The sequence below is a fragment of the Artemia sp. Qi Xiang Cuo genome, chromosome 20 (assembly GCF_049724085.1).
Source record: "Artemia sp. Qi Xiang Cuo chromosome 20, ASM4972408v1, whole genome shotgun sequence".
Lineage (NCBI taxonomy): Eukaryota > Metazoa > Arthropoda > Branchiopoda > Anostraca > Artemiidae > Artemia > Artemia sp. Qi Xiang Cuo.
The window spans coordinates 51,310,803-51,332,111 of NC_142813.1; the positions used below are offsets into that span (position 1 = coordinate 51,310,803).

Below are 21,309 nucleotides of genomic sequence, written 5' to 3' on the forward strand. Positions count from 1 at the left end.
GGTTACAGCTGTAGCTTTGCCACAAAATGGCATGTTTCACACAATATTAGCCATCAAAACGCTACAATTAAAGACTGAATCCTGACTTTTGATAGGTTTATTTTTCACATTAAAGATACATGATTCGATAAAAATTCCTGCTAAATAGAAAAAAAAAACAGTAAAATGCACTTTCTCCGTCGGGCTTGAAGACAGCAACTCTACCAAAAATTTCAGCAATCACTAGACTGAATTCAGTAAATCACCATCATCATTTCAAAACGGAAGAAAAACAAAATTTAAACAGATAACTACATATCACAGACAGTTATCTAACTTTCCATTAAGGAGTAGTTTTTCTTAAGATATATATTATAAATTTAAATCAAATAAATTTCTATATACCAATAGAAACAAAAAGAAAAAAAAATCAATTATTCTAAAAGCATCATGGTCAAAGAAGAGAAAAATTCAACCTATTCTTTAATATCAATATACAATGTGGCTTATTATAATTTATAATTACACATAAATATCTGTTCTATTATAATATTAAAGTTCAAGGATAGTTTTAAATGTAATCCAGCAGGAGGTTAAGTAATTACATTACATATAGCGAATTAATAACTATTAGCTGGGGGTCCATTCACGAAAATGTAGAAATTAGGGATAAAATGTATTTTTCAAAATCTAACGTCGTTTTTGACTTTTTTTTTTCAATTTAACGGCCAATAAAGGATATTTATCAAGAAAAAAAAAAAAGAAATGTGGGAATTAAAATCTAAATGGAAAAAATACAAATGATACAATACCTCCCCCTGCTCCTCCCCAAATCGGCCTGACTGTTAGATGATTCCCTTCAACATATTCCAGTTGACAATACAATATATACCATCATTTGCATTTCGCTCATAAGCAAAATTTCTGCGTCCCTTTTCTCAACCTTTTCTGCGCCCCTTTAGATCTTTCAGGAAGATCTTGCACCTATTTAAATTTTTTGCTAAAATAGTGATTACTATATTTCACATTTTCGATTGTTTTTTTTTTTGCAAAAGTTGTCTGTGAACTTTGTGATCGACTTTAATTTTTTTTTTAATTTTGAAAATTAATTTTTTTTTATTATCAATTTTATATGATAAGATTTTAATGTAATTCCGTCAGAACTGGCCTTTCTTTATTTAGTCTTGGTTGGCAATATATTTTGAACCCAAATTTTATTTTTCTTGTTGGTTTTATTACCATTAATTATTAACACCTAATAATTACGTCATTACGCGATTACCTAGCATAAGGCACGTACACAGATTTCTACGAGGATCCGGATCCGTACGTAGATAACTTTCAGAGGATCTGGTTAAGTTCCCTTTGAATTAGATTTAATAATATGTATTTGATTAGTTTAAAGGGGGCATGGACATCTCTGTTTGTCTTTTCGTGTGCCAGTGGCAATTATTAGCGATTCATTTTCAGATATTAAGCACACAACATTAATTCAGGCCCTCAAAATTAAAAATATAAGATAATGTATGAGCTACCGTCATTTTTTGCTTTTAACTTAAGATATTTTGACTAGTGAGGCCTGTTTTTTATGAATCATGTTTTTCAATGTATTTTACTCCAGTTTTCACGTTGCGTAATAAATTTAAAACTTTATTCGAATTTTCGAATAATAGCTCGTTCAGACGCATGGGGAAACGCTTAAAAATTGATCAATTTTTGAGCTTGGTATTTTTCTCATTTCCCTATAGTACCAACCAGTTTTTCGTGTGTTGTCAAGTAAAAATAAGCAATCATTTTTGAAATTAAAAGCATGTCAACTTTTGAGCACGCGAAAGTTTGAGATTGGGTGGTTTCTATCCCGAACGATTAGTTTTTATCCAGCACAAATACTTTCTATAAAACTAACACAAAAGAGGAAGATGATGGGCAAGAAATAAACATGGCTTAGGGACTTGCGGCGTACAAGTGCATGTTATCTATGATTTTTAGGAAAAAATTTGCAATCGATTATAACTTATAGTGGAAATGGTCAACCTAATTGCAAACCAGTTTTAAAAATGTTTGGATATCAAGGCCGTATCCAGGCGGTAAGGATTTTTACCCCCCCCCCCCCAAAAAAAAATGTTTATCCGACTCGTAAAAATGTAACAAAAACGAATATAAACAAAATTTTTCCGTTTTTTTTTCGTTTTTTGAATATTGCCATGGCCGCATCCAGCTTTTTTTTTTCGAGGGCGGGGTTACATAAAGATTTTTTCGGGAAAGGTTAAAACAAAAATAAATAAAAACCGGATCAATTTTTTTATTCACTTTTTTTACGTTTTTACGAGTTGGACAAACATTCCGGGGGGGGGGGGTCAAACCCCTACCGCCACCCCCCCTGGATACGGCCTTGACTATCGTATAAACACTTCCGCTCGTACCGAAGGATTTCCTATGCGTCTGAACAGACAATAACTATTGCTAGTCTGTCAAATCTACAGCCTAGTTTCTTTTTAATCATAGGTTAAAATTATTAGTTATGAACTGTCAGGAACTCTGGTCCTATGGATGCATTCCGACCCTCAGAAATAAATATTCAAGTATCAACTATTGTCATTTTTGACTATTGACTAAAGATAGTTTGATTAATGAGGCCTGTTTTTTTTTAAGAATCATATTTTTCAAATTGTTTTAATTAAAGTATCATGTTGTGTCTTTAGTTTCAAACTTTATTTGATCTATTAAGTAATTATTGTTCATATTTCGAAGCTAAAGCCGCTTTTTTTTATAATGTATTATAATGAAGTTATTAATTTTCAGCACTTAGCTCCCAGATATGCATTCTGATCCTTGAAATAGAAAATATAGAATAATATTCGAAATATTCACTTTGCTTTATTTTTGCTAATTCTGTCTGAATGAATACAAAAAACTGAAGGTTTATATATTGAGCGTTCGATTAAATCAAAGACTAAGCCACGTATACCAAATATAAGTTTCCACATCAGAGGGTATAGGTGACTTGTAAAAGAGTCTACCCCTTGTGTCGACGAAAAAACACCAACACCATCTAACGGTTGGCGTTTCTTGGCTTTTTTCAGTTTAATTATTAGAAAAATTAGTGGAATTAGTGTAATTGGCGAAATTAGTGTAGTAGTGTCTGATCTAAGTTTCGGAAGAAAAGAAAACACAATTACATAGCTTGAAAAAATGACAATAAACATCAAATGCTAGATGGCATTGGTATTTTACTGACACTAGAGACAGTTTCCACTATTATAAGTTATCCATACTTTTTGATCCTACCAAAAAATCTCTCAAGCTTTATTTTCTATCACAGGTCGCTAGACAATTTTGATTGTCAAACAATATCCGAATTAAATGGAGTAATTTTTTGACGATTAGATCAAAACCAAAGCACAAAAATTAAAAATAAATTGATGATGCTTCTAGAATAATGTACATAAATCGTCCCTGCTACACCTAAACGTCTTTACTGATGTTTTTCGAAAACAAATCTATTCACAAATTTAACACCTCATTGTGTAGTTTTATAAACCAAATGTCTTAAATAGAGGTTCTACTAGCAGCCCTGATAGATTCAACATTTACGCTCGGCGTGACTGCATTGATTCATTTCACTTATAGGTCGTAACTGCATTTGTTTGTTTTTTAACCCAAGCTATTCACCAATTTTACATCCTGCAGTGTAACTCCATTCTTATCTGGAATACCTACTAGAAACCTGGATAGGTTCGACATTTAAGCTCAACGTATCTGCGTTTCTTCTGTTCGATCTAATATCCTTATGACTCAAAGTTTGCAACTGTAGTTTCTTGAAAAACGAAAAATCCACAAATTTTGCACCCTGTAGTGTAAAACCATAGACTAAGTCTTATCTGGAATACCTACTAGGAGCCTGGATATGTTCAACATTTAAGCTCAACGTATCAGCGTTTCTTTGATCCGATCAAATATCCTTATGACCCAAAGGTCGTAATTGTAGTTTCTTGAAAACCGAACTATACACAAATTTCGCATCCTGTAATTTAACTCCATCGACTAAAAGTCTTATTTGGAACATTTTCTAGGAGCCTGGCTAGGTTCAGCATTTGCACTCGACGTATCTGCATTTCTTCGTTTCGACCTAAACATTCTTATGACCAAAGGTCGTAACTGCATTTTCTCTTGAAAACCATGCCTCACACGAATTTGCACTCTGCAGTTTCACTCCATTGACTAAAAGTCTTATCTGGAATATCTGCTAAGTGCCTGGGTAGGTTCGATGTTTATACTCGATGTAAATGCATTTCTTCATTTGCCTAAAGGCTGTAAAAATATTTTTATTCTAATTTTTTGACAGGTAAGCTATGAACCTTAGGCGACAGAGCAACGATATATAATTTTTTCTTCTTTTTTTATCAAATAGCTGCAGGAAGATGGCTAGTTCGCAAATCAAATTTTGATTTAGCACAGTTTCCAATAAACAAATAGACAAATTCACATGCTAAAGGGTTAGTAGCTTCAGTGTGCTGTAGTTAGTCGGTTGATGTGTCCATATTGGTATTCTGCTCTGATGAACCATAATAACCTGCAATAAAAAATTTTTGTATTTTCTTTAAAACATATAACTTTTAAAACTACGTAGAATTACACGATGAAAATAGACTACCCACCACTGGGCGACTTTGCAAAAAAAAAAATTTCTTCTTAATTGCAAAGAGTATTTCCGAGCCGTAAAGAGTTTTTTTTTAATATGTATACTTATATAATTAAAAATTTTGAAAAAATGGAAAGTAAAAGCCTACAATTATAAAATATTATTAAAATACCCAAAAATATTTACTTTCCTTTCTAACTTCTGACCGATTTCAAAACTCCAAGGCTTTTGGGAAAATGAAAAAAAAATAGTTGTCTTAGAGCAATTTCACCGAAACCCAAATCTGAAATATAAAAATCTGAAAAAATTGAATTCTCAAAAATTTTTAAGATATGTTTCCACGTGTCCTTTGTGTTGTACAAGTTCCCACTTAACCATATCAAGCGATCCGATTTAACTTTCATTGTTTATAAGAATGACTAGTTTATTCCTAAAATATAGGCAAGGAACCCATTAAAGATGAAAGGAAAGAGTATCAATAAAAAGAAATAAAAGAAAGTAGATAAGATTTTACAAGACACTTGATACTACAGACTGCAATATCAGGTTGTCTCTAGAGCCATCCTCTAATTAGAATCTCTCGAGTTCAGTCTCGGGGGCAATTTTCCATACAAGGTAGTCTAAGATCGAGATTAGACGAAGGTTACAGTTCATATTTCAAGCAAATAATTAGAAAGGTAGTTATAAAGCTGGGGCATTCAAGCCTCTTGGAAGGCCACCTTTTCCCCAAAAAAATCATGATAATGTTGAACGTTTCTGCTGTAAAAATCGGCTCCATTTCCCCGCATTTGAAAAATGGTCAGTTGTAAATTTATTCTTTAACCCTCTCAGTCAAAGTTGACATCATAGTGCAAACGAATATGTATTAAGTATATTTAAAATCAAATTTATGTTCATTGCAATGAGTTTGCAGCAAAAAACATGTTTTTTTTTGTTTTTCTTTTGCACAATAATGCGAGAGTAACAATAGACTAAAAATAAAATAAAAAAAGAGAAAGAAAAAAGCATTTGGGTAAATATTTTCTAATATTACTATTACAGTTAATTACAGCGTCCAAACTCATTAGAATCGATTGAGTTCAATAGTATCAAGCGGAGATTAGTCACATTGTTTATATTTCCTATTTCCAGGAGCACTTAGACAGGCAGTTATAAAAATGGAGCACTCAAACCTGCTGGAGAGCCACTTTTTGCCAAAAGGTTTAGTAATGTTAAACGTCCCTGGTAGAAAAAAGAAGTTGTGGAGATCAGTAAATCCTTTGAATGTTGCAAAATTTTGGTGAATACGAGACAATGAGGCAAGGTGCCACGGGGCGCCAATGCCGTGTCCAGAATTTTTATACGGGAGGAGGGGTTCAAGAATTTTCTTTTAAATGCATAACAAATTTGTTAATATGCATTTTATTACGTTTTTACGAGTCGGATAAAATTCCAGAGGGAGAGGGGGGAGGTTCAAACCTCCGCTCCCCCTGGATAAGGCCGTGTGCCAATGACAATGGCAAAGTCAATAAGGTGCCAGTCAAAAACCTAACAATATTTTTTTGGTTTCTTAGTAGAATATCGATACATACAAAGTAGGACCATTGCCAAAGCCCTGTTCTTCCCCTAGGTTCCTTCTTATTAAGTCTGAGACTTGATACTCGGATATCTGATCATGTTATAGTTAATCAAAATTGCCCTGCTTGTTAAGGCAAATTTTTAACCTGTTGTCAAGATGGCACAGATTAACCTCTTGTGGTACAACTTTAGTTGGAAAACTGGTACAGTTTACTTCAAAGTGTTTGCAGCGAACCACAAACATTAGAGCCTCCACCTTACTGCACCCAATTCCCTAGCAGAAGATGTGTAATGGCGTCAATTCTCAAAAAATTATGGAGGTACCTTTTAAAATCCCGGGAGGAGGGGAGGGAAAAATCTGATGTTTTTTTTCTATTTTTTCAACAAAAATACCAAAAAGGTACTTTTCAACAAAAATGCCCCCAAAAGGTATTAAAATCTAGAAAGGAGAAAATCTAGGGGGTATATTATCCCCCTCCCTGTGCTTGAAGAATATTGCTCTGAATGTTGTTCTTCGTTTAGTGTTAATGTTTAGTGTCACCAATCTGACCACATGAAAGAAATTCCTATGTACATAACCAAAAGCTACAGAGGAGTTGGCTAAAGGTTTGTCCCCATTAAGGTACTTACAGACAAACTATAAATTGTATTTCATCCCATATAAGGCGGATTTGGGCATACAACAGACATGAGGACAGGGATGTACGTTGGGGGATGCCTCGGTACCTGGGCCCCTCCAATTCTACATTTTCTCATATTTCTGGGCACTTATTATTCAACTTATAATTTCTTATTAATATTATTTCAATGACTGTGAGAAATACTTTCGCTATACTGTGGTTCCTCTTAAAGAAAATATGCTCCAAGCATACTGATTGAGGAAAACGCGAAAGTCAAAACAATTCCCGATACGGTCACCTGTAAGTAAGTGAAGCCACAGGTTTGCAGTGATTACAGTGATTATAGGTTGCAGTGACGATCGAACTTCGTCGAGGCAAATAAAATCCAATTTGCGTTGCTCCTTGAAATGTTGCACTCCCTCACAGAAAAAAAAATGAAGAGAGAAAAAGAAAGTCAGAAAAAAGAATACTAACCCTGGTTTTGAAGAAGTTCATCTTGCTGCAACTGGCCGGGTGTTTGTGGCGGATTTTGAGCCATTACTTTTTGTCTAACTTCTCGAATTTTCAACTGCAGGCAATTCTTATTAGGAAACACGTCACTATGCTTAGCCTATAATTTAAACAGAACTAAGAAAGCATATTAAAATAATAATAGCTAAAACAGGAATTATTAACTAAACCCTAAACAGAAATAAAAAATAAAACATAAATATTAAAAACAGAGCAGCCATGTTCTGTGGTGCCAAAGCGGATTCAATATTGCTGGAAAATACGTGGCACAGGGTCTGATTCCAGCCAAGGAGCTTCAATATCCATTAAAATTTTCCCAATGTCTTATTCCCAATACTCTCGGGACTGACCTGCTTTCCGTTTGGTCCAAGATGGCTTACCAAAAAGAACGAACTTTGGCAATCTGCCATCCTTCATCCGTAAAATATATCCTAGCCATACTAACCTTTCTTTCCCCATAGCACTTGAAAGTGTGGTCGAACCAAGTTTTTCTTACAGCTTGGTAATCAGTCAAGCGTGTTTTTATACAAATACCTTCTTTCACCTGGTATTTAACAAGTCCCCTGAGACTTTTCATGCAGTAAAGTAAATCATACTCTTTTATTAATAAATGCCTCTATTTCTTCAAATCCCAAATCAAATGGTCAGTAGTCGGGAAAATGGGATACTAAGTCATGTGATGTGACAAAGATGCGACGTAGTCTTAAAGTAGTCTTCACCAGCGTCATTTACCAGACGTCTTTTACCAAACTCTTTTTTACCAAAGACGTTTTACCAAACTATTTAGAAAGAGTTTACATTGTCTGGTGAATATTCTTCGTGTTAAATTGGCTACGAACTTTCGTAGTCAATTATACGAACAATCGTATAATTACGAACCTTTAGTTCGTAATTTTCAAGGCTAAGCACAATCTCCTGACAAGTAATTTCTTTTCTTGGGATTTGTTCCCAGTTGCACTTCCTATCTTCACATTTAACTCGCAATATATGAAAACTACGTCAGCCACTGACAATTCCAGAGAGGTCCCGTTTTTCTCTAAGAAATAATGTGGTAAATTCATGGAACCAATATGACTCTTCTTTTGATTTTCATGTGTCCTTTGAAATTTTAAAAAATAAGTTGAACTCATTCCTTTTGGATAATTAGTACTTATTAATTGTTATATTTTATTTTTTACTGAGTTTTTCTCTCGGGTCTTGATATTGCTCTTGTTCTCCCATTGTTGGTTGATATTTTTTTTTGTTTTTGTATCGTCGGGTGGGGTATCTGCTGTAGCGTTATGATTGTGGCTGTGGTTGTGGCTGTGGCGTGGCGTGAGTAATTAGTCTTATGTCTGTTTTGCTTTTTCTTTGTCATGTTTTTTTATTTTGATTGACTATCCATTTATTTCTTTACTCGTAAAACGAGCTTGTCTCTCTGCGAAACATTTGAATATTTAATATGTTATGTATGTATGGTTGAAAATTAAATGAAACTAAACCTGAAAATCGGAAACTGAAATAAATGGTAAGAGATAAAAAAAAGGTAGTAAAAAAGAAGCAATGAGGCGTTTATTCAATTTCAAGGCGATGAAAATTTCCTTAAAAACTATTTAGTATTTTTAAACCTAAAAAACTAAGTATTTTGATATTACTGCAAGAATTCTTTATATCATTAACAAATTATTGTGTTTTCATTCAAGACATTAGACAAGCAAGGCTCTTAACAGCGACTGCTTCGAATGGCTGAGGAAGTTATGCTTTATCATTTCCAGAGGTTGTTTAAGGATAATTCTACGTACCAGTTAAACATTGGTTGCCGCAAACGAAATTTCAGAGGGGAAACGTTCCTCATCAGAATGGAAAATTGTCGTAAAAAGTAAACCCGCTGCCTCCTCAATTGCTGATTAGATAAAAAAGTCCCAACCTGGCCTTTTAGCCCCTGTTTAAATCTCCCGGTGTAATCGGTGTAATAAAAGGCGTAATAAATCGGTGTAAAAACATCGGTGTAATAAAAGGCGTAATAAATCGGTGTAAAAACATCGGTGTAATAAAAGGCGTACCGACAGAAATGAACGAAAAAGATCTAGAGAAAATTATTACAAAATGCGTCAAAGCTTTGCAGTGTGGCAAGTCACGTGTCCACAAGATTTACTTTCAACAACGCAGTGATCTCGATTCATTTTTGAAAAATTCTGTGAAGATGGGTTATGAGAGGTTATGAGGTTATGGGTTATGAGCTGTCCAGGAATTCATATTCATACCCAGGCTGTGTTTCAGATGCTGATTGTAAGAACGCAGAACTGTGCTCTCGCTGTGGTTCCACGGAGTACTCTTCCACCAGGGATGATTCATGTGTTCGGAACGTGTTCTGCATTTACATGTAAAGTGTCTAGTCACATCTGTTTTAGTATCAAATGCCCTGGCAACAGTCAAAGGATAAACGGACAGCTCAGAGATAAATGGATATTCGCTTTCTCTTGGAACATTAATGGTTGTCTTATTAACAAAAGACCTATTCTTGAGAATATACTTTATAATCATGATATTCTGTGTTTGCAGGAACATTTCCTGACCAACCACAGCCTTGATTTACTTGGCATTAGTGCCAACTTCAAAACCTTTTCGGTTCCAGCTAAACATAGTGCTTTTAAAGGCAGAGCGTCTGGTGGTATTGCTGCTTATATAGCATCAAATCTTGATTCTAGTGTCTTTTCTAGTGATGGTTTTTTAGCTGTGCGAGTAGGTGAGTGCGTAGCAATAAATGTGTATTTATCCACAGATTACAAAGATACAGATTCGGAGAGAGATTTCGCATTAGCAGTTAGTAAACTTAGCTCATGCCTTCGTGATGTCCTTAAACTGAAAATCCTGTGTTTGATCGTAGGTGATTTTAATTGCAGTTTGTCTTCAGCTTCTATCCGTGCTTCTTTACTATACGTAATTTTTGGTGATGATTTTAAAGTTCAACAAAAACCCGCTACGTTTCTTACATTCATTCTTCTTCTTGCACATTTAGCCTTGACCACGATGTGTCGTATAATCTTGATACACTTTGTGTTGAGGTATTTTTTAAATTTCAAGTTTCAGACCACCTTCCTATTGCTTCTAGTTTTAAACGAGAAGCCTCTCAGGTTCAAGTGTTACAGGCTCATATTATTCCCCGGCATAAGTGGTATACTTGTCGCGATTGGACAAAAAAGATGAACACATCTCAGTACATAGAAACTTCTGATAGCATCCTTGACAAGATCCGGGTTCCATTTCATGTTCTGCTAAAGTCTCCCATTAAAGACTAATGAAGTTAGAGTAACTCGTGATATGTATTCTGCAGAAATCTGCCATGCGCTTTTGTGCGCTGAAAAAGGGGCAGTTCCTCTTAAAAAAATACATATTGGCACCCAAATGTCACGAAATTTAGCGCTATCTGATGCTTGTGACCAGGCTCAGTTTCGGTCAAATTATGGAGAGATTGCCTAAATCTCTGGCCAAGGAATAGTCAATGAATTGAGAAAAGCACCGACAATTTTTTTTGCTAATGAACTTGCCCTTCATCGATCTAAAATGTAAACACTTTATTCCGAGAAGGTCAAGAATTCACCTTAAGCAATTACCTCGTACTATCTCCTCTAATTTGCCAGACCCGAACGACATTCCTTTGTCCGAATGGGTATCCCATTTTTAAATGAATTTTCTGGGACTGATTCTGTTTTAGAGTCACAATTTTGTGACGAGCTCTCCACAAAAACTTCACAAATGAATATCCTGATCTTAAGTTTGTTGTTACTTTTGACGCTGTTATAAAAGCCATATCCCGACTCAAAAAGAAAGCACCTTGCGGGATAGACAAGATGAGCAGTCTACACATCATTAATGGAAGTTATGTACTGGTGCGTCACCTCAGCCTTCTCATTCAAATGACATTTGATACAGGTGCTGTTCCTTGCCGTTTTGCATCTGTGATCTGACTCCGATTCCCAAAATAGAAAAATCTGAGTCACAACGTTCCTCCTTCCGTCCCATCACCGTCTCTACTGCGCTACATCTACATCTACATCTACATCTACTGCGCTCTGTAAACTTATCGAGCTCCTTTTCATTGATGAGCTAAGACTGAAATGTTACGTTCCCTCATATCAGGTCGGTGTTCAGGCTAATCTGGCTGTTCTCATGCTTTCACAGTAGTTTTACCGCCGACGCTGGATCTTCAGGAGAAAGTCTGGTCCTCGCCGGACATGACGTTAAACGTGAGTTCGATTCCTTAATCCCTTCGTCCATTCTTCTTCATACGGCAAAGCGAGGCGTCAACCCATCAGTAGTCCGTGTTCTCATGGATTTATATAGGAATCTTAGAGCGCGTTTGAAACTTTCATTCCGTTTACCCATACAGTCGGCTCTTTATCAATCCCAATACAATTGCATTAATTATCGTGTGAGGTCAAACTCTTCGACTCCCTCGACTATGCTTGTAATTCCTCAGTACCCCATCCTCGTCACGAAAGGAAGTAGACAGGGAGCTATCATTTCCCCAACCCTGTTCAATAATTGTGTCCTGGACGCTCAGGCAAAATATCTTCCTTCTTATATTCTTGAGAGAATCGATGTGTATCTTATTTGTTATGCTGATGACATCTTGAATCTCGGCCGTACGATCCAGCGCATTGAGAAGAATTTCAAAACTCGTCAAAGATGAATATTCAGAAATCGGTCTGTCTTTTAATCCTGAGAAAACCAAAGTTGTCCTTTTCAACTGGCGAAATCCCCCTACTTCTCTCCTAAATCTGGACGGTTCTCTGATCAAACCCGCAGACCATATTATATACATGGGCCTTCCAATTGGCGCATCTATCGGCCACACAAGTCGTTTGCTGATATCTCACGTTGAGCGTAAAATTAGTGTATCTTACGCTCAATATTCAATCACCTACGATCAATCTATTTCAGATTTGCTAAGTATCTTTTACATTTGCCTGCTTGGACAAGAAACCGTAAAATTATCCATTTGTATAAGCTTGGAGACACAAATATTAGTATTAATAAATCTCTATCCCGTTATCAAAGAGATTCTCATCACCCATGGTTATCAATTTGTTCGCAATAGTTTGTTCGTATTAACGTAATGTATGTAATGAAGAATTTTTTTTTTTTTTTTTTTTTTTTTTTTTTTTTGTCATGCATTTGAATTTTCAATGTGTGTTTATGTCCTTTTTTTCTGTTTCTTATCTTTAGTGATTACTCCGTCTATTGTACCTTCTTTTTGACGGGAAATAAATGAATAATCATAATAACAACAATAATAATATATAGAATTAATGCAATTAAATACCACTTAAATGGAACACTGAAGTCGCTTGGATTGTTTGAAACATACCCATACAAGTTAACGGTACATAGACTATATTTTCACCAATAGGAAATAAAATTATTGAATAAATGTTAATTTGAATATTGGTTATTAATTAGATTTAGAAATAATTAAATCAATTAAATACCGCTTACTTGGAACGCTGAAGTCGCTTGGGTTGTTGGAAACATACCCTGCTCATTAAAGAGTTGCATAACTAGTTGCCGTCTTTGATCCAATATTTTTCTTAGGGATGAAAAACTTTTCTCACCCCCAGACACTGAGGAGGCAGTAGCTGGAGTTTTTGGGGTCCGAGGTGACTGTAAGGTAGGTGACGTCACATCAGTCGGATCACTGACATAACCACCTGAAAAATACACTATTATATTTTAACATTAAAGAATATAGAATGTTGTCTAATGTAGAATGTCCTATATAATATAATATGGGAATGCTATAATAGAATACAGAATGTTATGGTATAATATTTCCGAAAGTTTTGCACAAATCTTCTAGTTGGTTTGTAAACCCCCAAAAAAGCTTTATTTTTTTTACATCTTATAAAAAAAGATAGAAAAGTAAACCTTCAGTAGACGCCCCCCAAAAAAGGCCAAAAGGAAACAAAGCCGGAAAACAGAAATTATAACTTAATTATACGAGACCAACAAAGTATTATATATTTTATATCAAAAATTATTATAATGAAATGGCTTATACTTTGTATATCATAGATTATAGGCTATAGTATAGACTACAACATTTCCTTAGAGACCAAATTGGAGGACTATCCCCAGCCCAAAAAATAACATTATATTCCCAAACCTTTTTGTTGATGGAAATTTCGACTTTTTGTTCGTATGTTATATAATCATACAATTTATAGAATTTTCAGGCCGTTTATATATTAAGATCTTTAAATAACTCAAAAACGAAAAATTACGAATATCAATTTAAGTATATAAAACTTAAATTAACAGGTCTTGAATTCGGTAAAATACCTAAAATTGTCAGTTATAAGAGGGATTGTATATGACTTGTCAGAAGGCCTACGCAGTAAATAACTAGGCATTGTTGGGCACGGCCTAATCAATCACGAGTCCAGAGACTTAGATTAGATGAGACTAGATTTTTCAAAATAATTCCTTTACCAATTCAATTACGGAGTCAGAATACCCTAAATGTACAAAGGACATAAAAAAATTGGTCCCTAGTGCGCCCACATTAGATATTGTCATACCAGAAAACCACAATTTTCTAGCATTTTACAGGGTTTTTTTTCAAAATGATAAAGTTTTTATGGCCGTAGTATATTTTTTTCAGTACTGTCACGTTGAATATTGAGAATAAATAAGCAAAACTAAGAATTTAAATTTAAAATAAATAATTTCTGAGACCACACTGGCTAATCATGACAAAACTTCGGTCAAGACCGGCATTTGAACCTCCTCGGTACACAATATTAAAAAAAGAAAAATATTGATAAGTACAGTTATCCTTTCATGTCCATGTTCGGCCCTTTGTGGGCTTATGATAGCGATGTTTTTAAAAATAAATATCTTATCTTACCAATGTCCCATCATTTCAAGATATAATATGTTGAAATGATGGGACATGGACACAAGTACGTATTCCGCTGCATAGACTATATATTTTGAATGCCCGTCACATTCTTCTTACTATAAATAATACTCATGCAATGAGTATTATATCATATTGTGGACATGCAGTCAGTTTATCCACTATATCGCATTTAATTTGTTTTTTACATTTACCAGCCGCTACTACCAAATGCCACATAACTCTTTACGAGATCTTTACTATCAAGAATTTAATTTCCGATTTTCCCTAACTTCTTAAAAAATATATTTCTTCGTAACTTTCAGCTTAAAGAGTTCAAACAATCACATTTAAGATGCATTGTCCTTGGTACCTGACAGGTCTTGTCCGTCGTCACTGAATGACAACGGACAAAGACTCCTCTAGCTCTGCAATATGCATAATCAGGTCATACCAAACACGCTCTTTCAGAGACGAGATATGCATAAATACGCTTGGTATAGTAACGACAAAAAGATGATCGAGTATGTTATGATCTCGGGTCACTGGCACTCGTCAATTACAAATTGCCGGACTTATAGGTCGGCCGAGCTTGGAAACACAGACCATGGGATTGTACTCGCCACGCTAAGGCAGCGGCTGAGAGCGCAACGACAAGAAAGACGGCCTTCCAAGTTCGATCTGAGTAGTCTGGCTACATCTGAGATGCTACAGAAGTATACTCTCGATATCTCTAACCGGTTTAGCTGCCTCCAAGTTCTGGACGACCCTGAAGTAGCATGGAAGTCTTTCAAAGATAACATACTTGATTCTGCTGGCAATTATAAAAATAACAAGTGTTTTTAACTGAAAGTAAGGAGCGACATTAAAATTTAAACCGAACAGAAATTATTCCGTATATGAAAGGGGCTGTCCCCTCCGCAACGCCTTGCTCTTTACGCTAAAGTTTTTTTTTTTTTTAAAAAATAAAGTCGTGTGACAGATTCAAACTTTAGCGTAAAGAGCGAGCTATTGAGGAGGGGACAGCCCTTTTCATTTACGGAATAATTTCTGTTCATTTTAAGTTTTAATGTCGCTCCTTACTTTCAGTTAAAAAACTTGTTTTTTTTATTTAATTGCTGAACGTTTTTGAATTAATGCAGCTTTGATTTTGCCTCACCGTACATGAATAATTAGAACGAAATTTGCAAATTAATTTTACTTGTTTTGGCTATATGGCTTTTACGAAATTTTGTTCTGACGTAACTTACGAATCAAATTACGTAACGAACTTCTATATTCGTATGCTTTATTACGTATATTAGGGAGTTTGCCCCCAAGTCTATACCTTGCTCTTTACGCTAAAATTCGAGTTTTGTTCGAATCACAAACCCCTGAATCACAAAGGCCAGTTAATTAGAATAGATAGCTCTTTTGAAACTACTAAAACAAACTTTAGCGAAAAGGGCGAGGTATTGACTAGGGGGTGAACCCCCTCATATACGTAATAATTTCTGTTTGTTTTAAGTTTTAATGTTGCTCCTTACTTTCAGTTGAAAAAACTAGTTTTTTTATTTAATTTCTGATCGTTTTTTAAAAAATGCTGGAAAATCCGGCGCCCCCTTCAGAGAAATGTCCGTTCCCCCCAGGAGACATCCTCCATGGAAGGATCCTCCCCCCGTAACCCCCTCCTCCGGCACACCCCCCCATCAGAAAAAATCCCTCCTGAAACGTCTTTATACTTCCCATTAACCAATACTATATGTAAATAATGGGCAAAGTTCATAACTTCCAGCCCTTCCCTCGGGAACTGTGGGGGATTAAGTCATCCTCAAAGACATATTTTTAAATTTTCGACTATGCTGAACAAAATGGCTATCTCAAAATTTTGATTGGGTTAGTTTGGGAAAAAATGAGCGTCGGAGGAAGCCAAGTTGCCCTCCAATTTTTTTGGTCACTTAAAAAGGGCACTAGAACTTTTGATTTCCATTCAAATGAGCCCTCTTACGATATACTAGGACTACTGGATCGATAAGATCACCCCTGGGGAAATAATAATAATAATAATAATAAAACATAATACATAAATAAACATGCATCCTTGATCTTTCTGTTGACAAAAAATACAAAATTCCACATTTTTGCAGATACGAGCTTGAAACTTCCGCAGAAGGGTTTTCTGATACGTTGAATCCGATGGAGTGATTTTCATTAAAGTTCTATGATTTTTTGGGGGTGTTTCTCCCTTTTTTCGAAAATTAGGCAAATTTTCTCAGGCGCGTAACTTTTGATGGGTAAAACTAAACTTAATGAAACTTATATATTTGAAATCAGCATAAAAATCTGATTCAATTGATGTATCTATGGGTATCAAAATTCCGGTTTTTACAGCTTCGGTTACTATTGAGCCGGGTCGCTCCTTACTTACAGTTCGTTACAACGAACTGTTTGATACCATTGGTCGCAGGAGACACAAGAATAAACCCTGGATATCCCAGGAGACTCTGTCCGTGATAGAGCTGCGCTGGAAGGCCCGCTTAGCAAAGAATATGCCAGAGTGCAGACGACTAAATGGTCTGTGCAATAGCCTACTGCACAGGGATAGGAAGACCTTTGTCGACAAGAAAGCCAGTGATCTTGAAGATGCTGCAAGGAAAGGAGACGCCTGATCCCTGTACAAACACCTCCACGGGCTGATGGAAGGGAAGACTTCCATCGTGAGCCATGTTTTGTCTGCTGACGGCAGCATACTGGATGACGATGCAGGCAACTACTCCGTCTGGAGCAGTCATTTCTCAACGCTTCTGAACGCCGAGGCAGTTACTCATTCCAATCCAGATCTGATTCAAGCAGCCATGGCCATACCCAAGGCTACTTCCGACCTCGTATCACAACCGTTTACCACTTCTGAGATTCGAAATGCTGTAAAACGGTTAAATAACAATCGAACCCCTGGTGTCTGTGGTATTTCTGCAGAAATCCTCAAGTATGGGGGTGCAGCAATGATTTTGTGGCTCAAGCTAATCTTCTCAGAAGTATGGACGATGGAAAGCATACCAAACGACTGGGTGCTGGCATCATATTGCCCCTCTGTAAACGGAAGGGCAGCCGTCAAATCTACTCCAACTATCGCGGGATCACGCTTCTTTCCTGTTCCTGGTAAAGTCTTCGCCATGTCATTCCAGGACAAAGTGCTCCACCTTTTTGCGTAGAAAGAGAAGAGTCCAGCAAGCCGGGTTCATGCCTGGCAGGTCGACGACGGAGAAAATTTTCACTATGCGCCAGTTGATCGAGAAGACGCGAGAGTTCCACTGAAAAGCGTGCATTGCATTCGTGGACTTTAAGGCTGCCTTCGATTCTGTTGATCGCCGTTCACTTTGGCTGATACTGAGAACTACGGGCCTACCCCAGAAACGTTGCTCGCTTTTTGAAAAGCTGTATGACGATACGCAGAGCTGCGTGCAAGTCAATGGAAGACGCAGTCCCACATCCTCGGTGAAGATTGGCGTCCGGAAAGGTTGCTCCGCCGCTCCCAAGCTCTTCGACTGCGTCTATAGACCATGTTATGACCAGCGCGACGACTCGCCTTCAGTTCGGTCCAGTTCGGAGACCGGCTACTTTCTGATGCTGACTTCACCGACGACATAGCGCTAGTTGCGGACACCGTCAAAATGGTCACCAAAAGTCTCCAGGTGCTCTCAGAAGAAGCCTCAAAAGTTGGACTGAAGATCAACTGGCAGAAAACCAAAGTTATGTTCCTTGAGCCCACCACGTCCCGTTCTGCCGTAAAGGAAGTCAACACCGGAAGCAACCGAGTAGATATGGTTGAAGACTTCACTTGCCTGGGATCTATTATGTCGAAGGATGGCTTCAATCAATCAATCAATCAATCAACCTTTTATTTTTAAATACATGAACAAACGAAACAAAAGAGCTTACATCTCGAATAGCCAAAGCGTCAGCACTTGTTGGGAGGCTTATTAGCATCTGACGAAAGCCAAACATAAGCCGCTTTACCAAAATACGCATTTACAATGCGTCAGTCAGCACAATGTTGATGTATGGAGCAGAGACGTGGCCAGCTGCAAAATCTATCCTCAGCGCGATCGATATCGCAGAGACGAAATATCTCTGAAGAATCGAGGGCCTCCACTGGACTGACTTCGTCAGCAACCACACCCTCCTGTCACATACGGCACAAACTCCTTTCTCGACGCAGCCCGCACAGCGTACTGTTCGGAGGTACGGTCACTTCCTTTGCATGTCACGCGACGTCCCAGCACAGGTCGCATTCGACTTCGACCCCACCCAATACGGATGGAAGCGACCCAGAGGACGTCCCTCCACTAGGTGGAAAGACAAAGCCGATGAATTCCTCGCCCTAGTCCACATCCCGGTGGAAAAAGCTGCAAGCCTGGCAAGCGATACGTCAACCTGGAGGGGCCTGGTCTCATCGTTCTCTACGCCAAACCCTCGGCAGTAGCCTGAGGGTCAAGTAAGTCAAGTCCTTGATACTTCAATTATTATAGTATTATAATAACTATCAATATGCTGTCGTTGTGTAAACATATTGTCCTGAAATGATGGAACATGAGACAGCAGTATATATTCTCCTGCATAGACTACATATTTTGAATGCCAGATAAATTCTTCTTATTATAAATAATACTCATGCAATGAACATTGTATCACATAGTGGACATGCAGTCAGTATATCCACTATATCGCATTAATTAATTTTTTTTGTTGGGGGGGGGGCATTTAACATCCGCTACTACCAAAAAGCCGCATAATTTATATGAGATCTTTACTATTAATAATTGAATTCCCTGTTTCTCCTAACTTCTTAAAAAATACATTCTTTGAAACTTTCAGCTTAATGAGTTCAAACAATCAAATTCAACTTGCATTATTATAATAATTATTTTCGATATGCTGTCTTATGTTTACACATATTGTCTTGAAATGATGGAACATAGACAACAGCATGTATTCTGCAGCACAGACTACGTATTTTGAATGGCAGTTACAATCTTCTTACTATAAATAATACTCATGCGATGAGTATTGTATGATATAGTGAGCATGCAGTCAGTACTTCCACCATAGAGGGCAACACCATTTCGAGGTTTTTAAGCTCCTCTTGAGAAAAAAATTTTATGCTCAAAATTCTTAGTTTTTCTTTTAATTTTGAGCTAACCAAAATAAAACATTCGTCTGACAATTACAATAATAAGTGTCTTTGGTAGCAAATATGTGAGTTGACAAATCTATGTGACGTTGTGACAAATATGTGAGGTTGAAAAATTTGTATTTGAGTGTTTGTTTGACCTGATAAATGCCAAAAAACTTACACGATTAATGCTGATTTCAGTTACCTTTGCTTTAGAAAAGGTCAAATTATGGTTTACACTTGATTGTGATATCAAAATATTTATTAATTTTCGCTATATACACAGGTCGTTGTGACTATAAACACTTATTGCTCAAGCTGCTTTTCATCTATTTACATTTATTCAGTCAAGACTCTGGTAATCGAAACTGGCCGGTGGTTTTCATCTTTTAAGCATTATTGTATTTCTGAAATAGCTTATTACGTATAATTATTATATTTCTGAAACCCTATTATATTTCCGAATTCCGTTCCCCAGCCCTATATGTGCTAATGACTGAACAGCAGTGTTATCCTAAAATTCTAGAATTTTCTACTATCCTAAAATATTTCGAGGTTTTTTCATTTGCGTTATATGTTTACACTTATTAAATTTTGTTCATTTGCGTATACATTAGTAGAATTTCGGAATTTCTTGAATTTAGAAGACTAGAATTTGAAATATTTTAGGTTTTAGTTTGACTTTGTTTCTGTCGTATCGAGCTCCATTATTTAGCTAATACTTTTTATTCGGTTGCGTGTATGACGAAGGCAATGGCCGTGATTTTTACATGTTTACTGTCTTATCTTTCAATGTGACAAGAATTGTCACTGATCGAGATGACCGTGTAAGGCATTTGATAATAAATGTTTTAACTTTGGAAGGTTATCCATCTTTATAATTTATTTCAATGTATTTGCCGACTATTTTATTGAAACAAAGGAGTGAATATATAAGTTATAATAACACTGTTATTATAATATAATTATGATATAAATTATATATATATATATATATATATATATATATATATATATATATATATATATATATATATATATATATATATATATATATATATATATATATATAGTTAAGTCCCAATGGATACAGAGGACTACGCTCAGCGTATTTTTGGTATTTGAGTTTTTACTTTATCTAGCACTTTATTATAAGAATTTACAAAATTAACGGTAAAACTGGCCCTCAGAAAAAAAAAGAAAAAAAAAAAAAAAAAAAAAAAAAAAAAAGAAGCCAACTTTGAAAAACATAATAAATTTGGAAGCCTAATTTATAATGTCTAAATCTAAAAATCAAGTCTAAGCCTAAGAAAATAAAGGCTAGAATGAAAACTCAATTCACACGTATTATCGCCATTACAATATATATATATATATATATATATATATATATATATATATATATATATATATATATATATATATATATATATATATATATATATATATATATATATATATATATATATATATATATATATATAAGAAAACGGCTAAAATCAACTAAATAAAACCGGATGAATCACGAGACCGATTTCTTACTTTTAAAAACTTCTGGGTTAAAATCAGGTCCAAAGAAAGTGTTCCCAGTAACTTGAGCCGATTGAGGGGTCACTGATGGAGGATTGCTGTTCAAACCAGAAGCTTCAGAGCCAATTTCGTCATCATTTCCTGACATAGACACAAAAATATTTAGAAACGTCTTATCTCCAAACATATATAAATTGTTAATTTGTTACCAATAAAAACGACTATACGACATCACAATATGAATTCCGTTGTCACAATTTGGATTTCGGGCAGGACCACATTTATTGAAAGCAAAGTGATTACATAATAATTCAAACTGATTCATGAGGTGGAACCAGGGCCGAGTAAAGGGCGATTGGGCCCAATTGGGCGTCGCATTTCAAAGGGCCCCGCATTACCATTAACATGCATTATTATTTTTCTTTTTTTAATTAAAAGC

At 35.9% G+C, this 21,309-nt stretch overlaps 1 protein-coding gene across 1 annotated transcript in view; it reads right to left on the reverse strand.

Annotated features, from left to right (window-relative positions):
• Window positions 1–1,013: 1,013 nt before the first annotated feature.
• LOC148940336 (protein capicua homolog) overlaps window positions 1,014–21,309 on the reverse strand; it is a 330,670-nt gene continuing 310,374 nt past the window's right edge. Inside the window, exons 18-21 of the mRNA XM_089106141.1 lie at window positions 20,883–21,011; window positions 12,787–13,010; window positions 7,273–7,408; window positions 1,014–4,552 (exon numbers count right to left, since the gene is read on the reverse strand). Of these exons, the coding sequence (XP_088962267.1) occupies window positions 4,500–4,552; window positions 7,273–7,408; window positions 12,787–13,010; window positions 20,883–21,011 (542 nt within the window). The 3' untranslated portion in view covers window positions 1,014–4,499. The remainder of the gene's footprint in view (window positions 4,553–7,272; window positions 7,409–12,786; window positions 13,011–20,882; window positions 21,012–21,309) is intronic.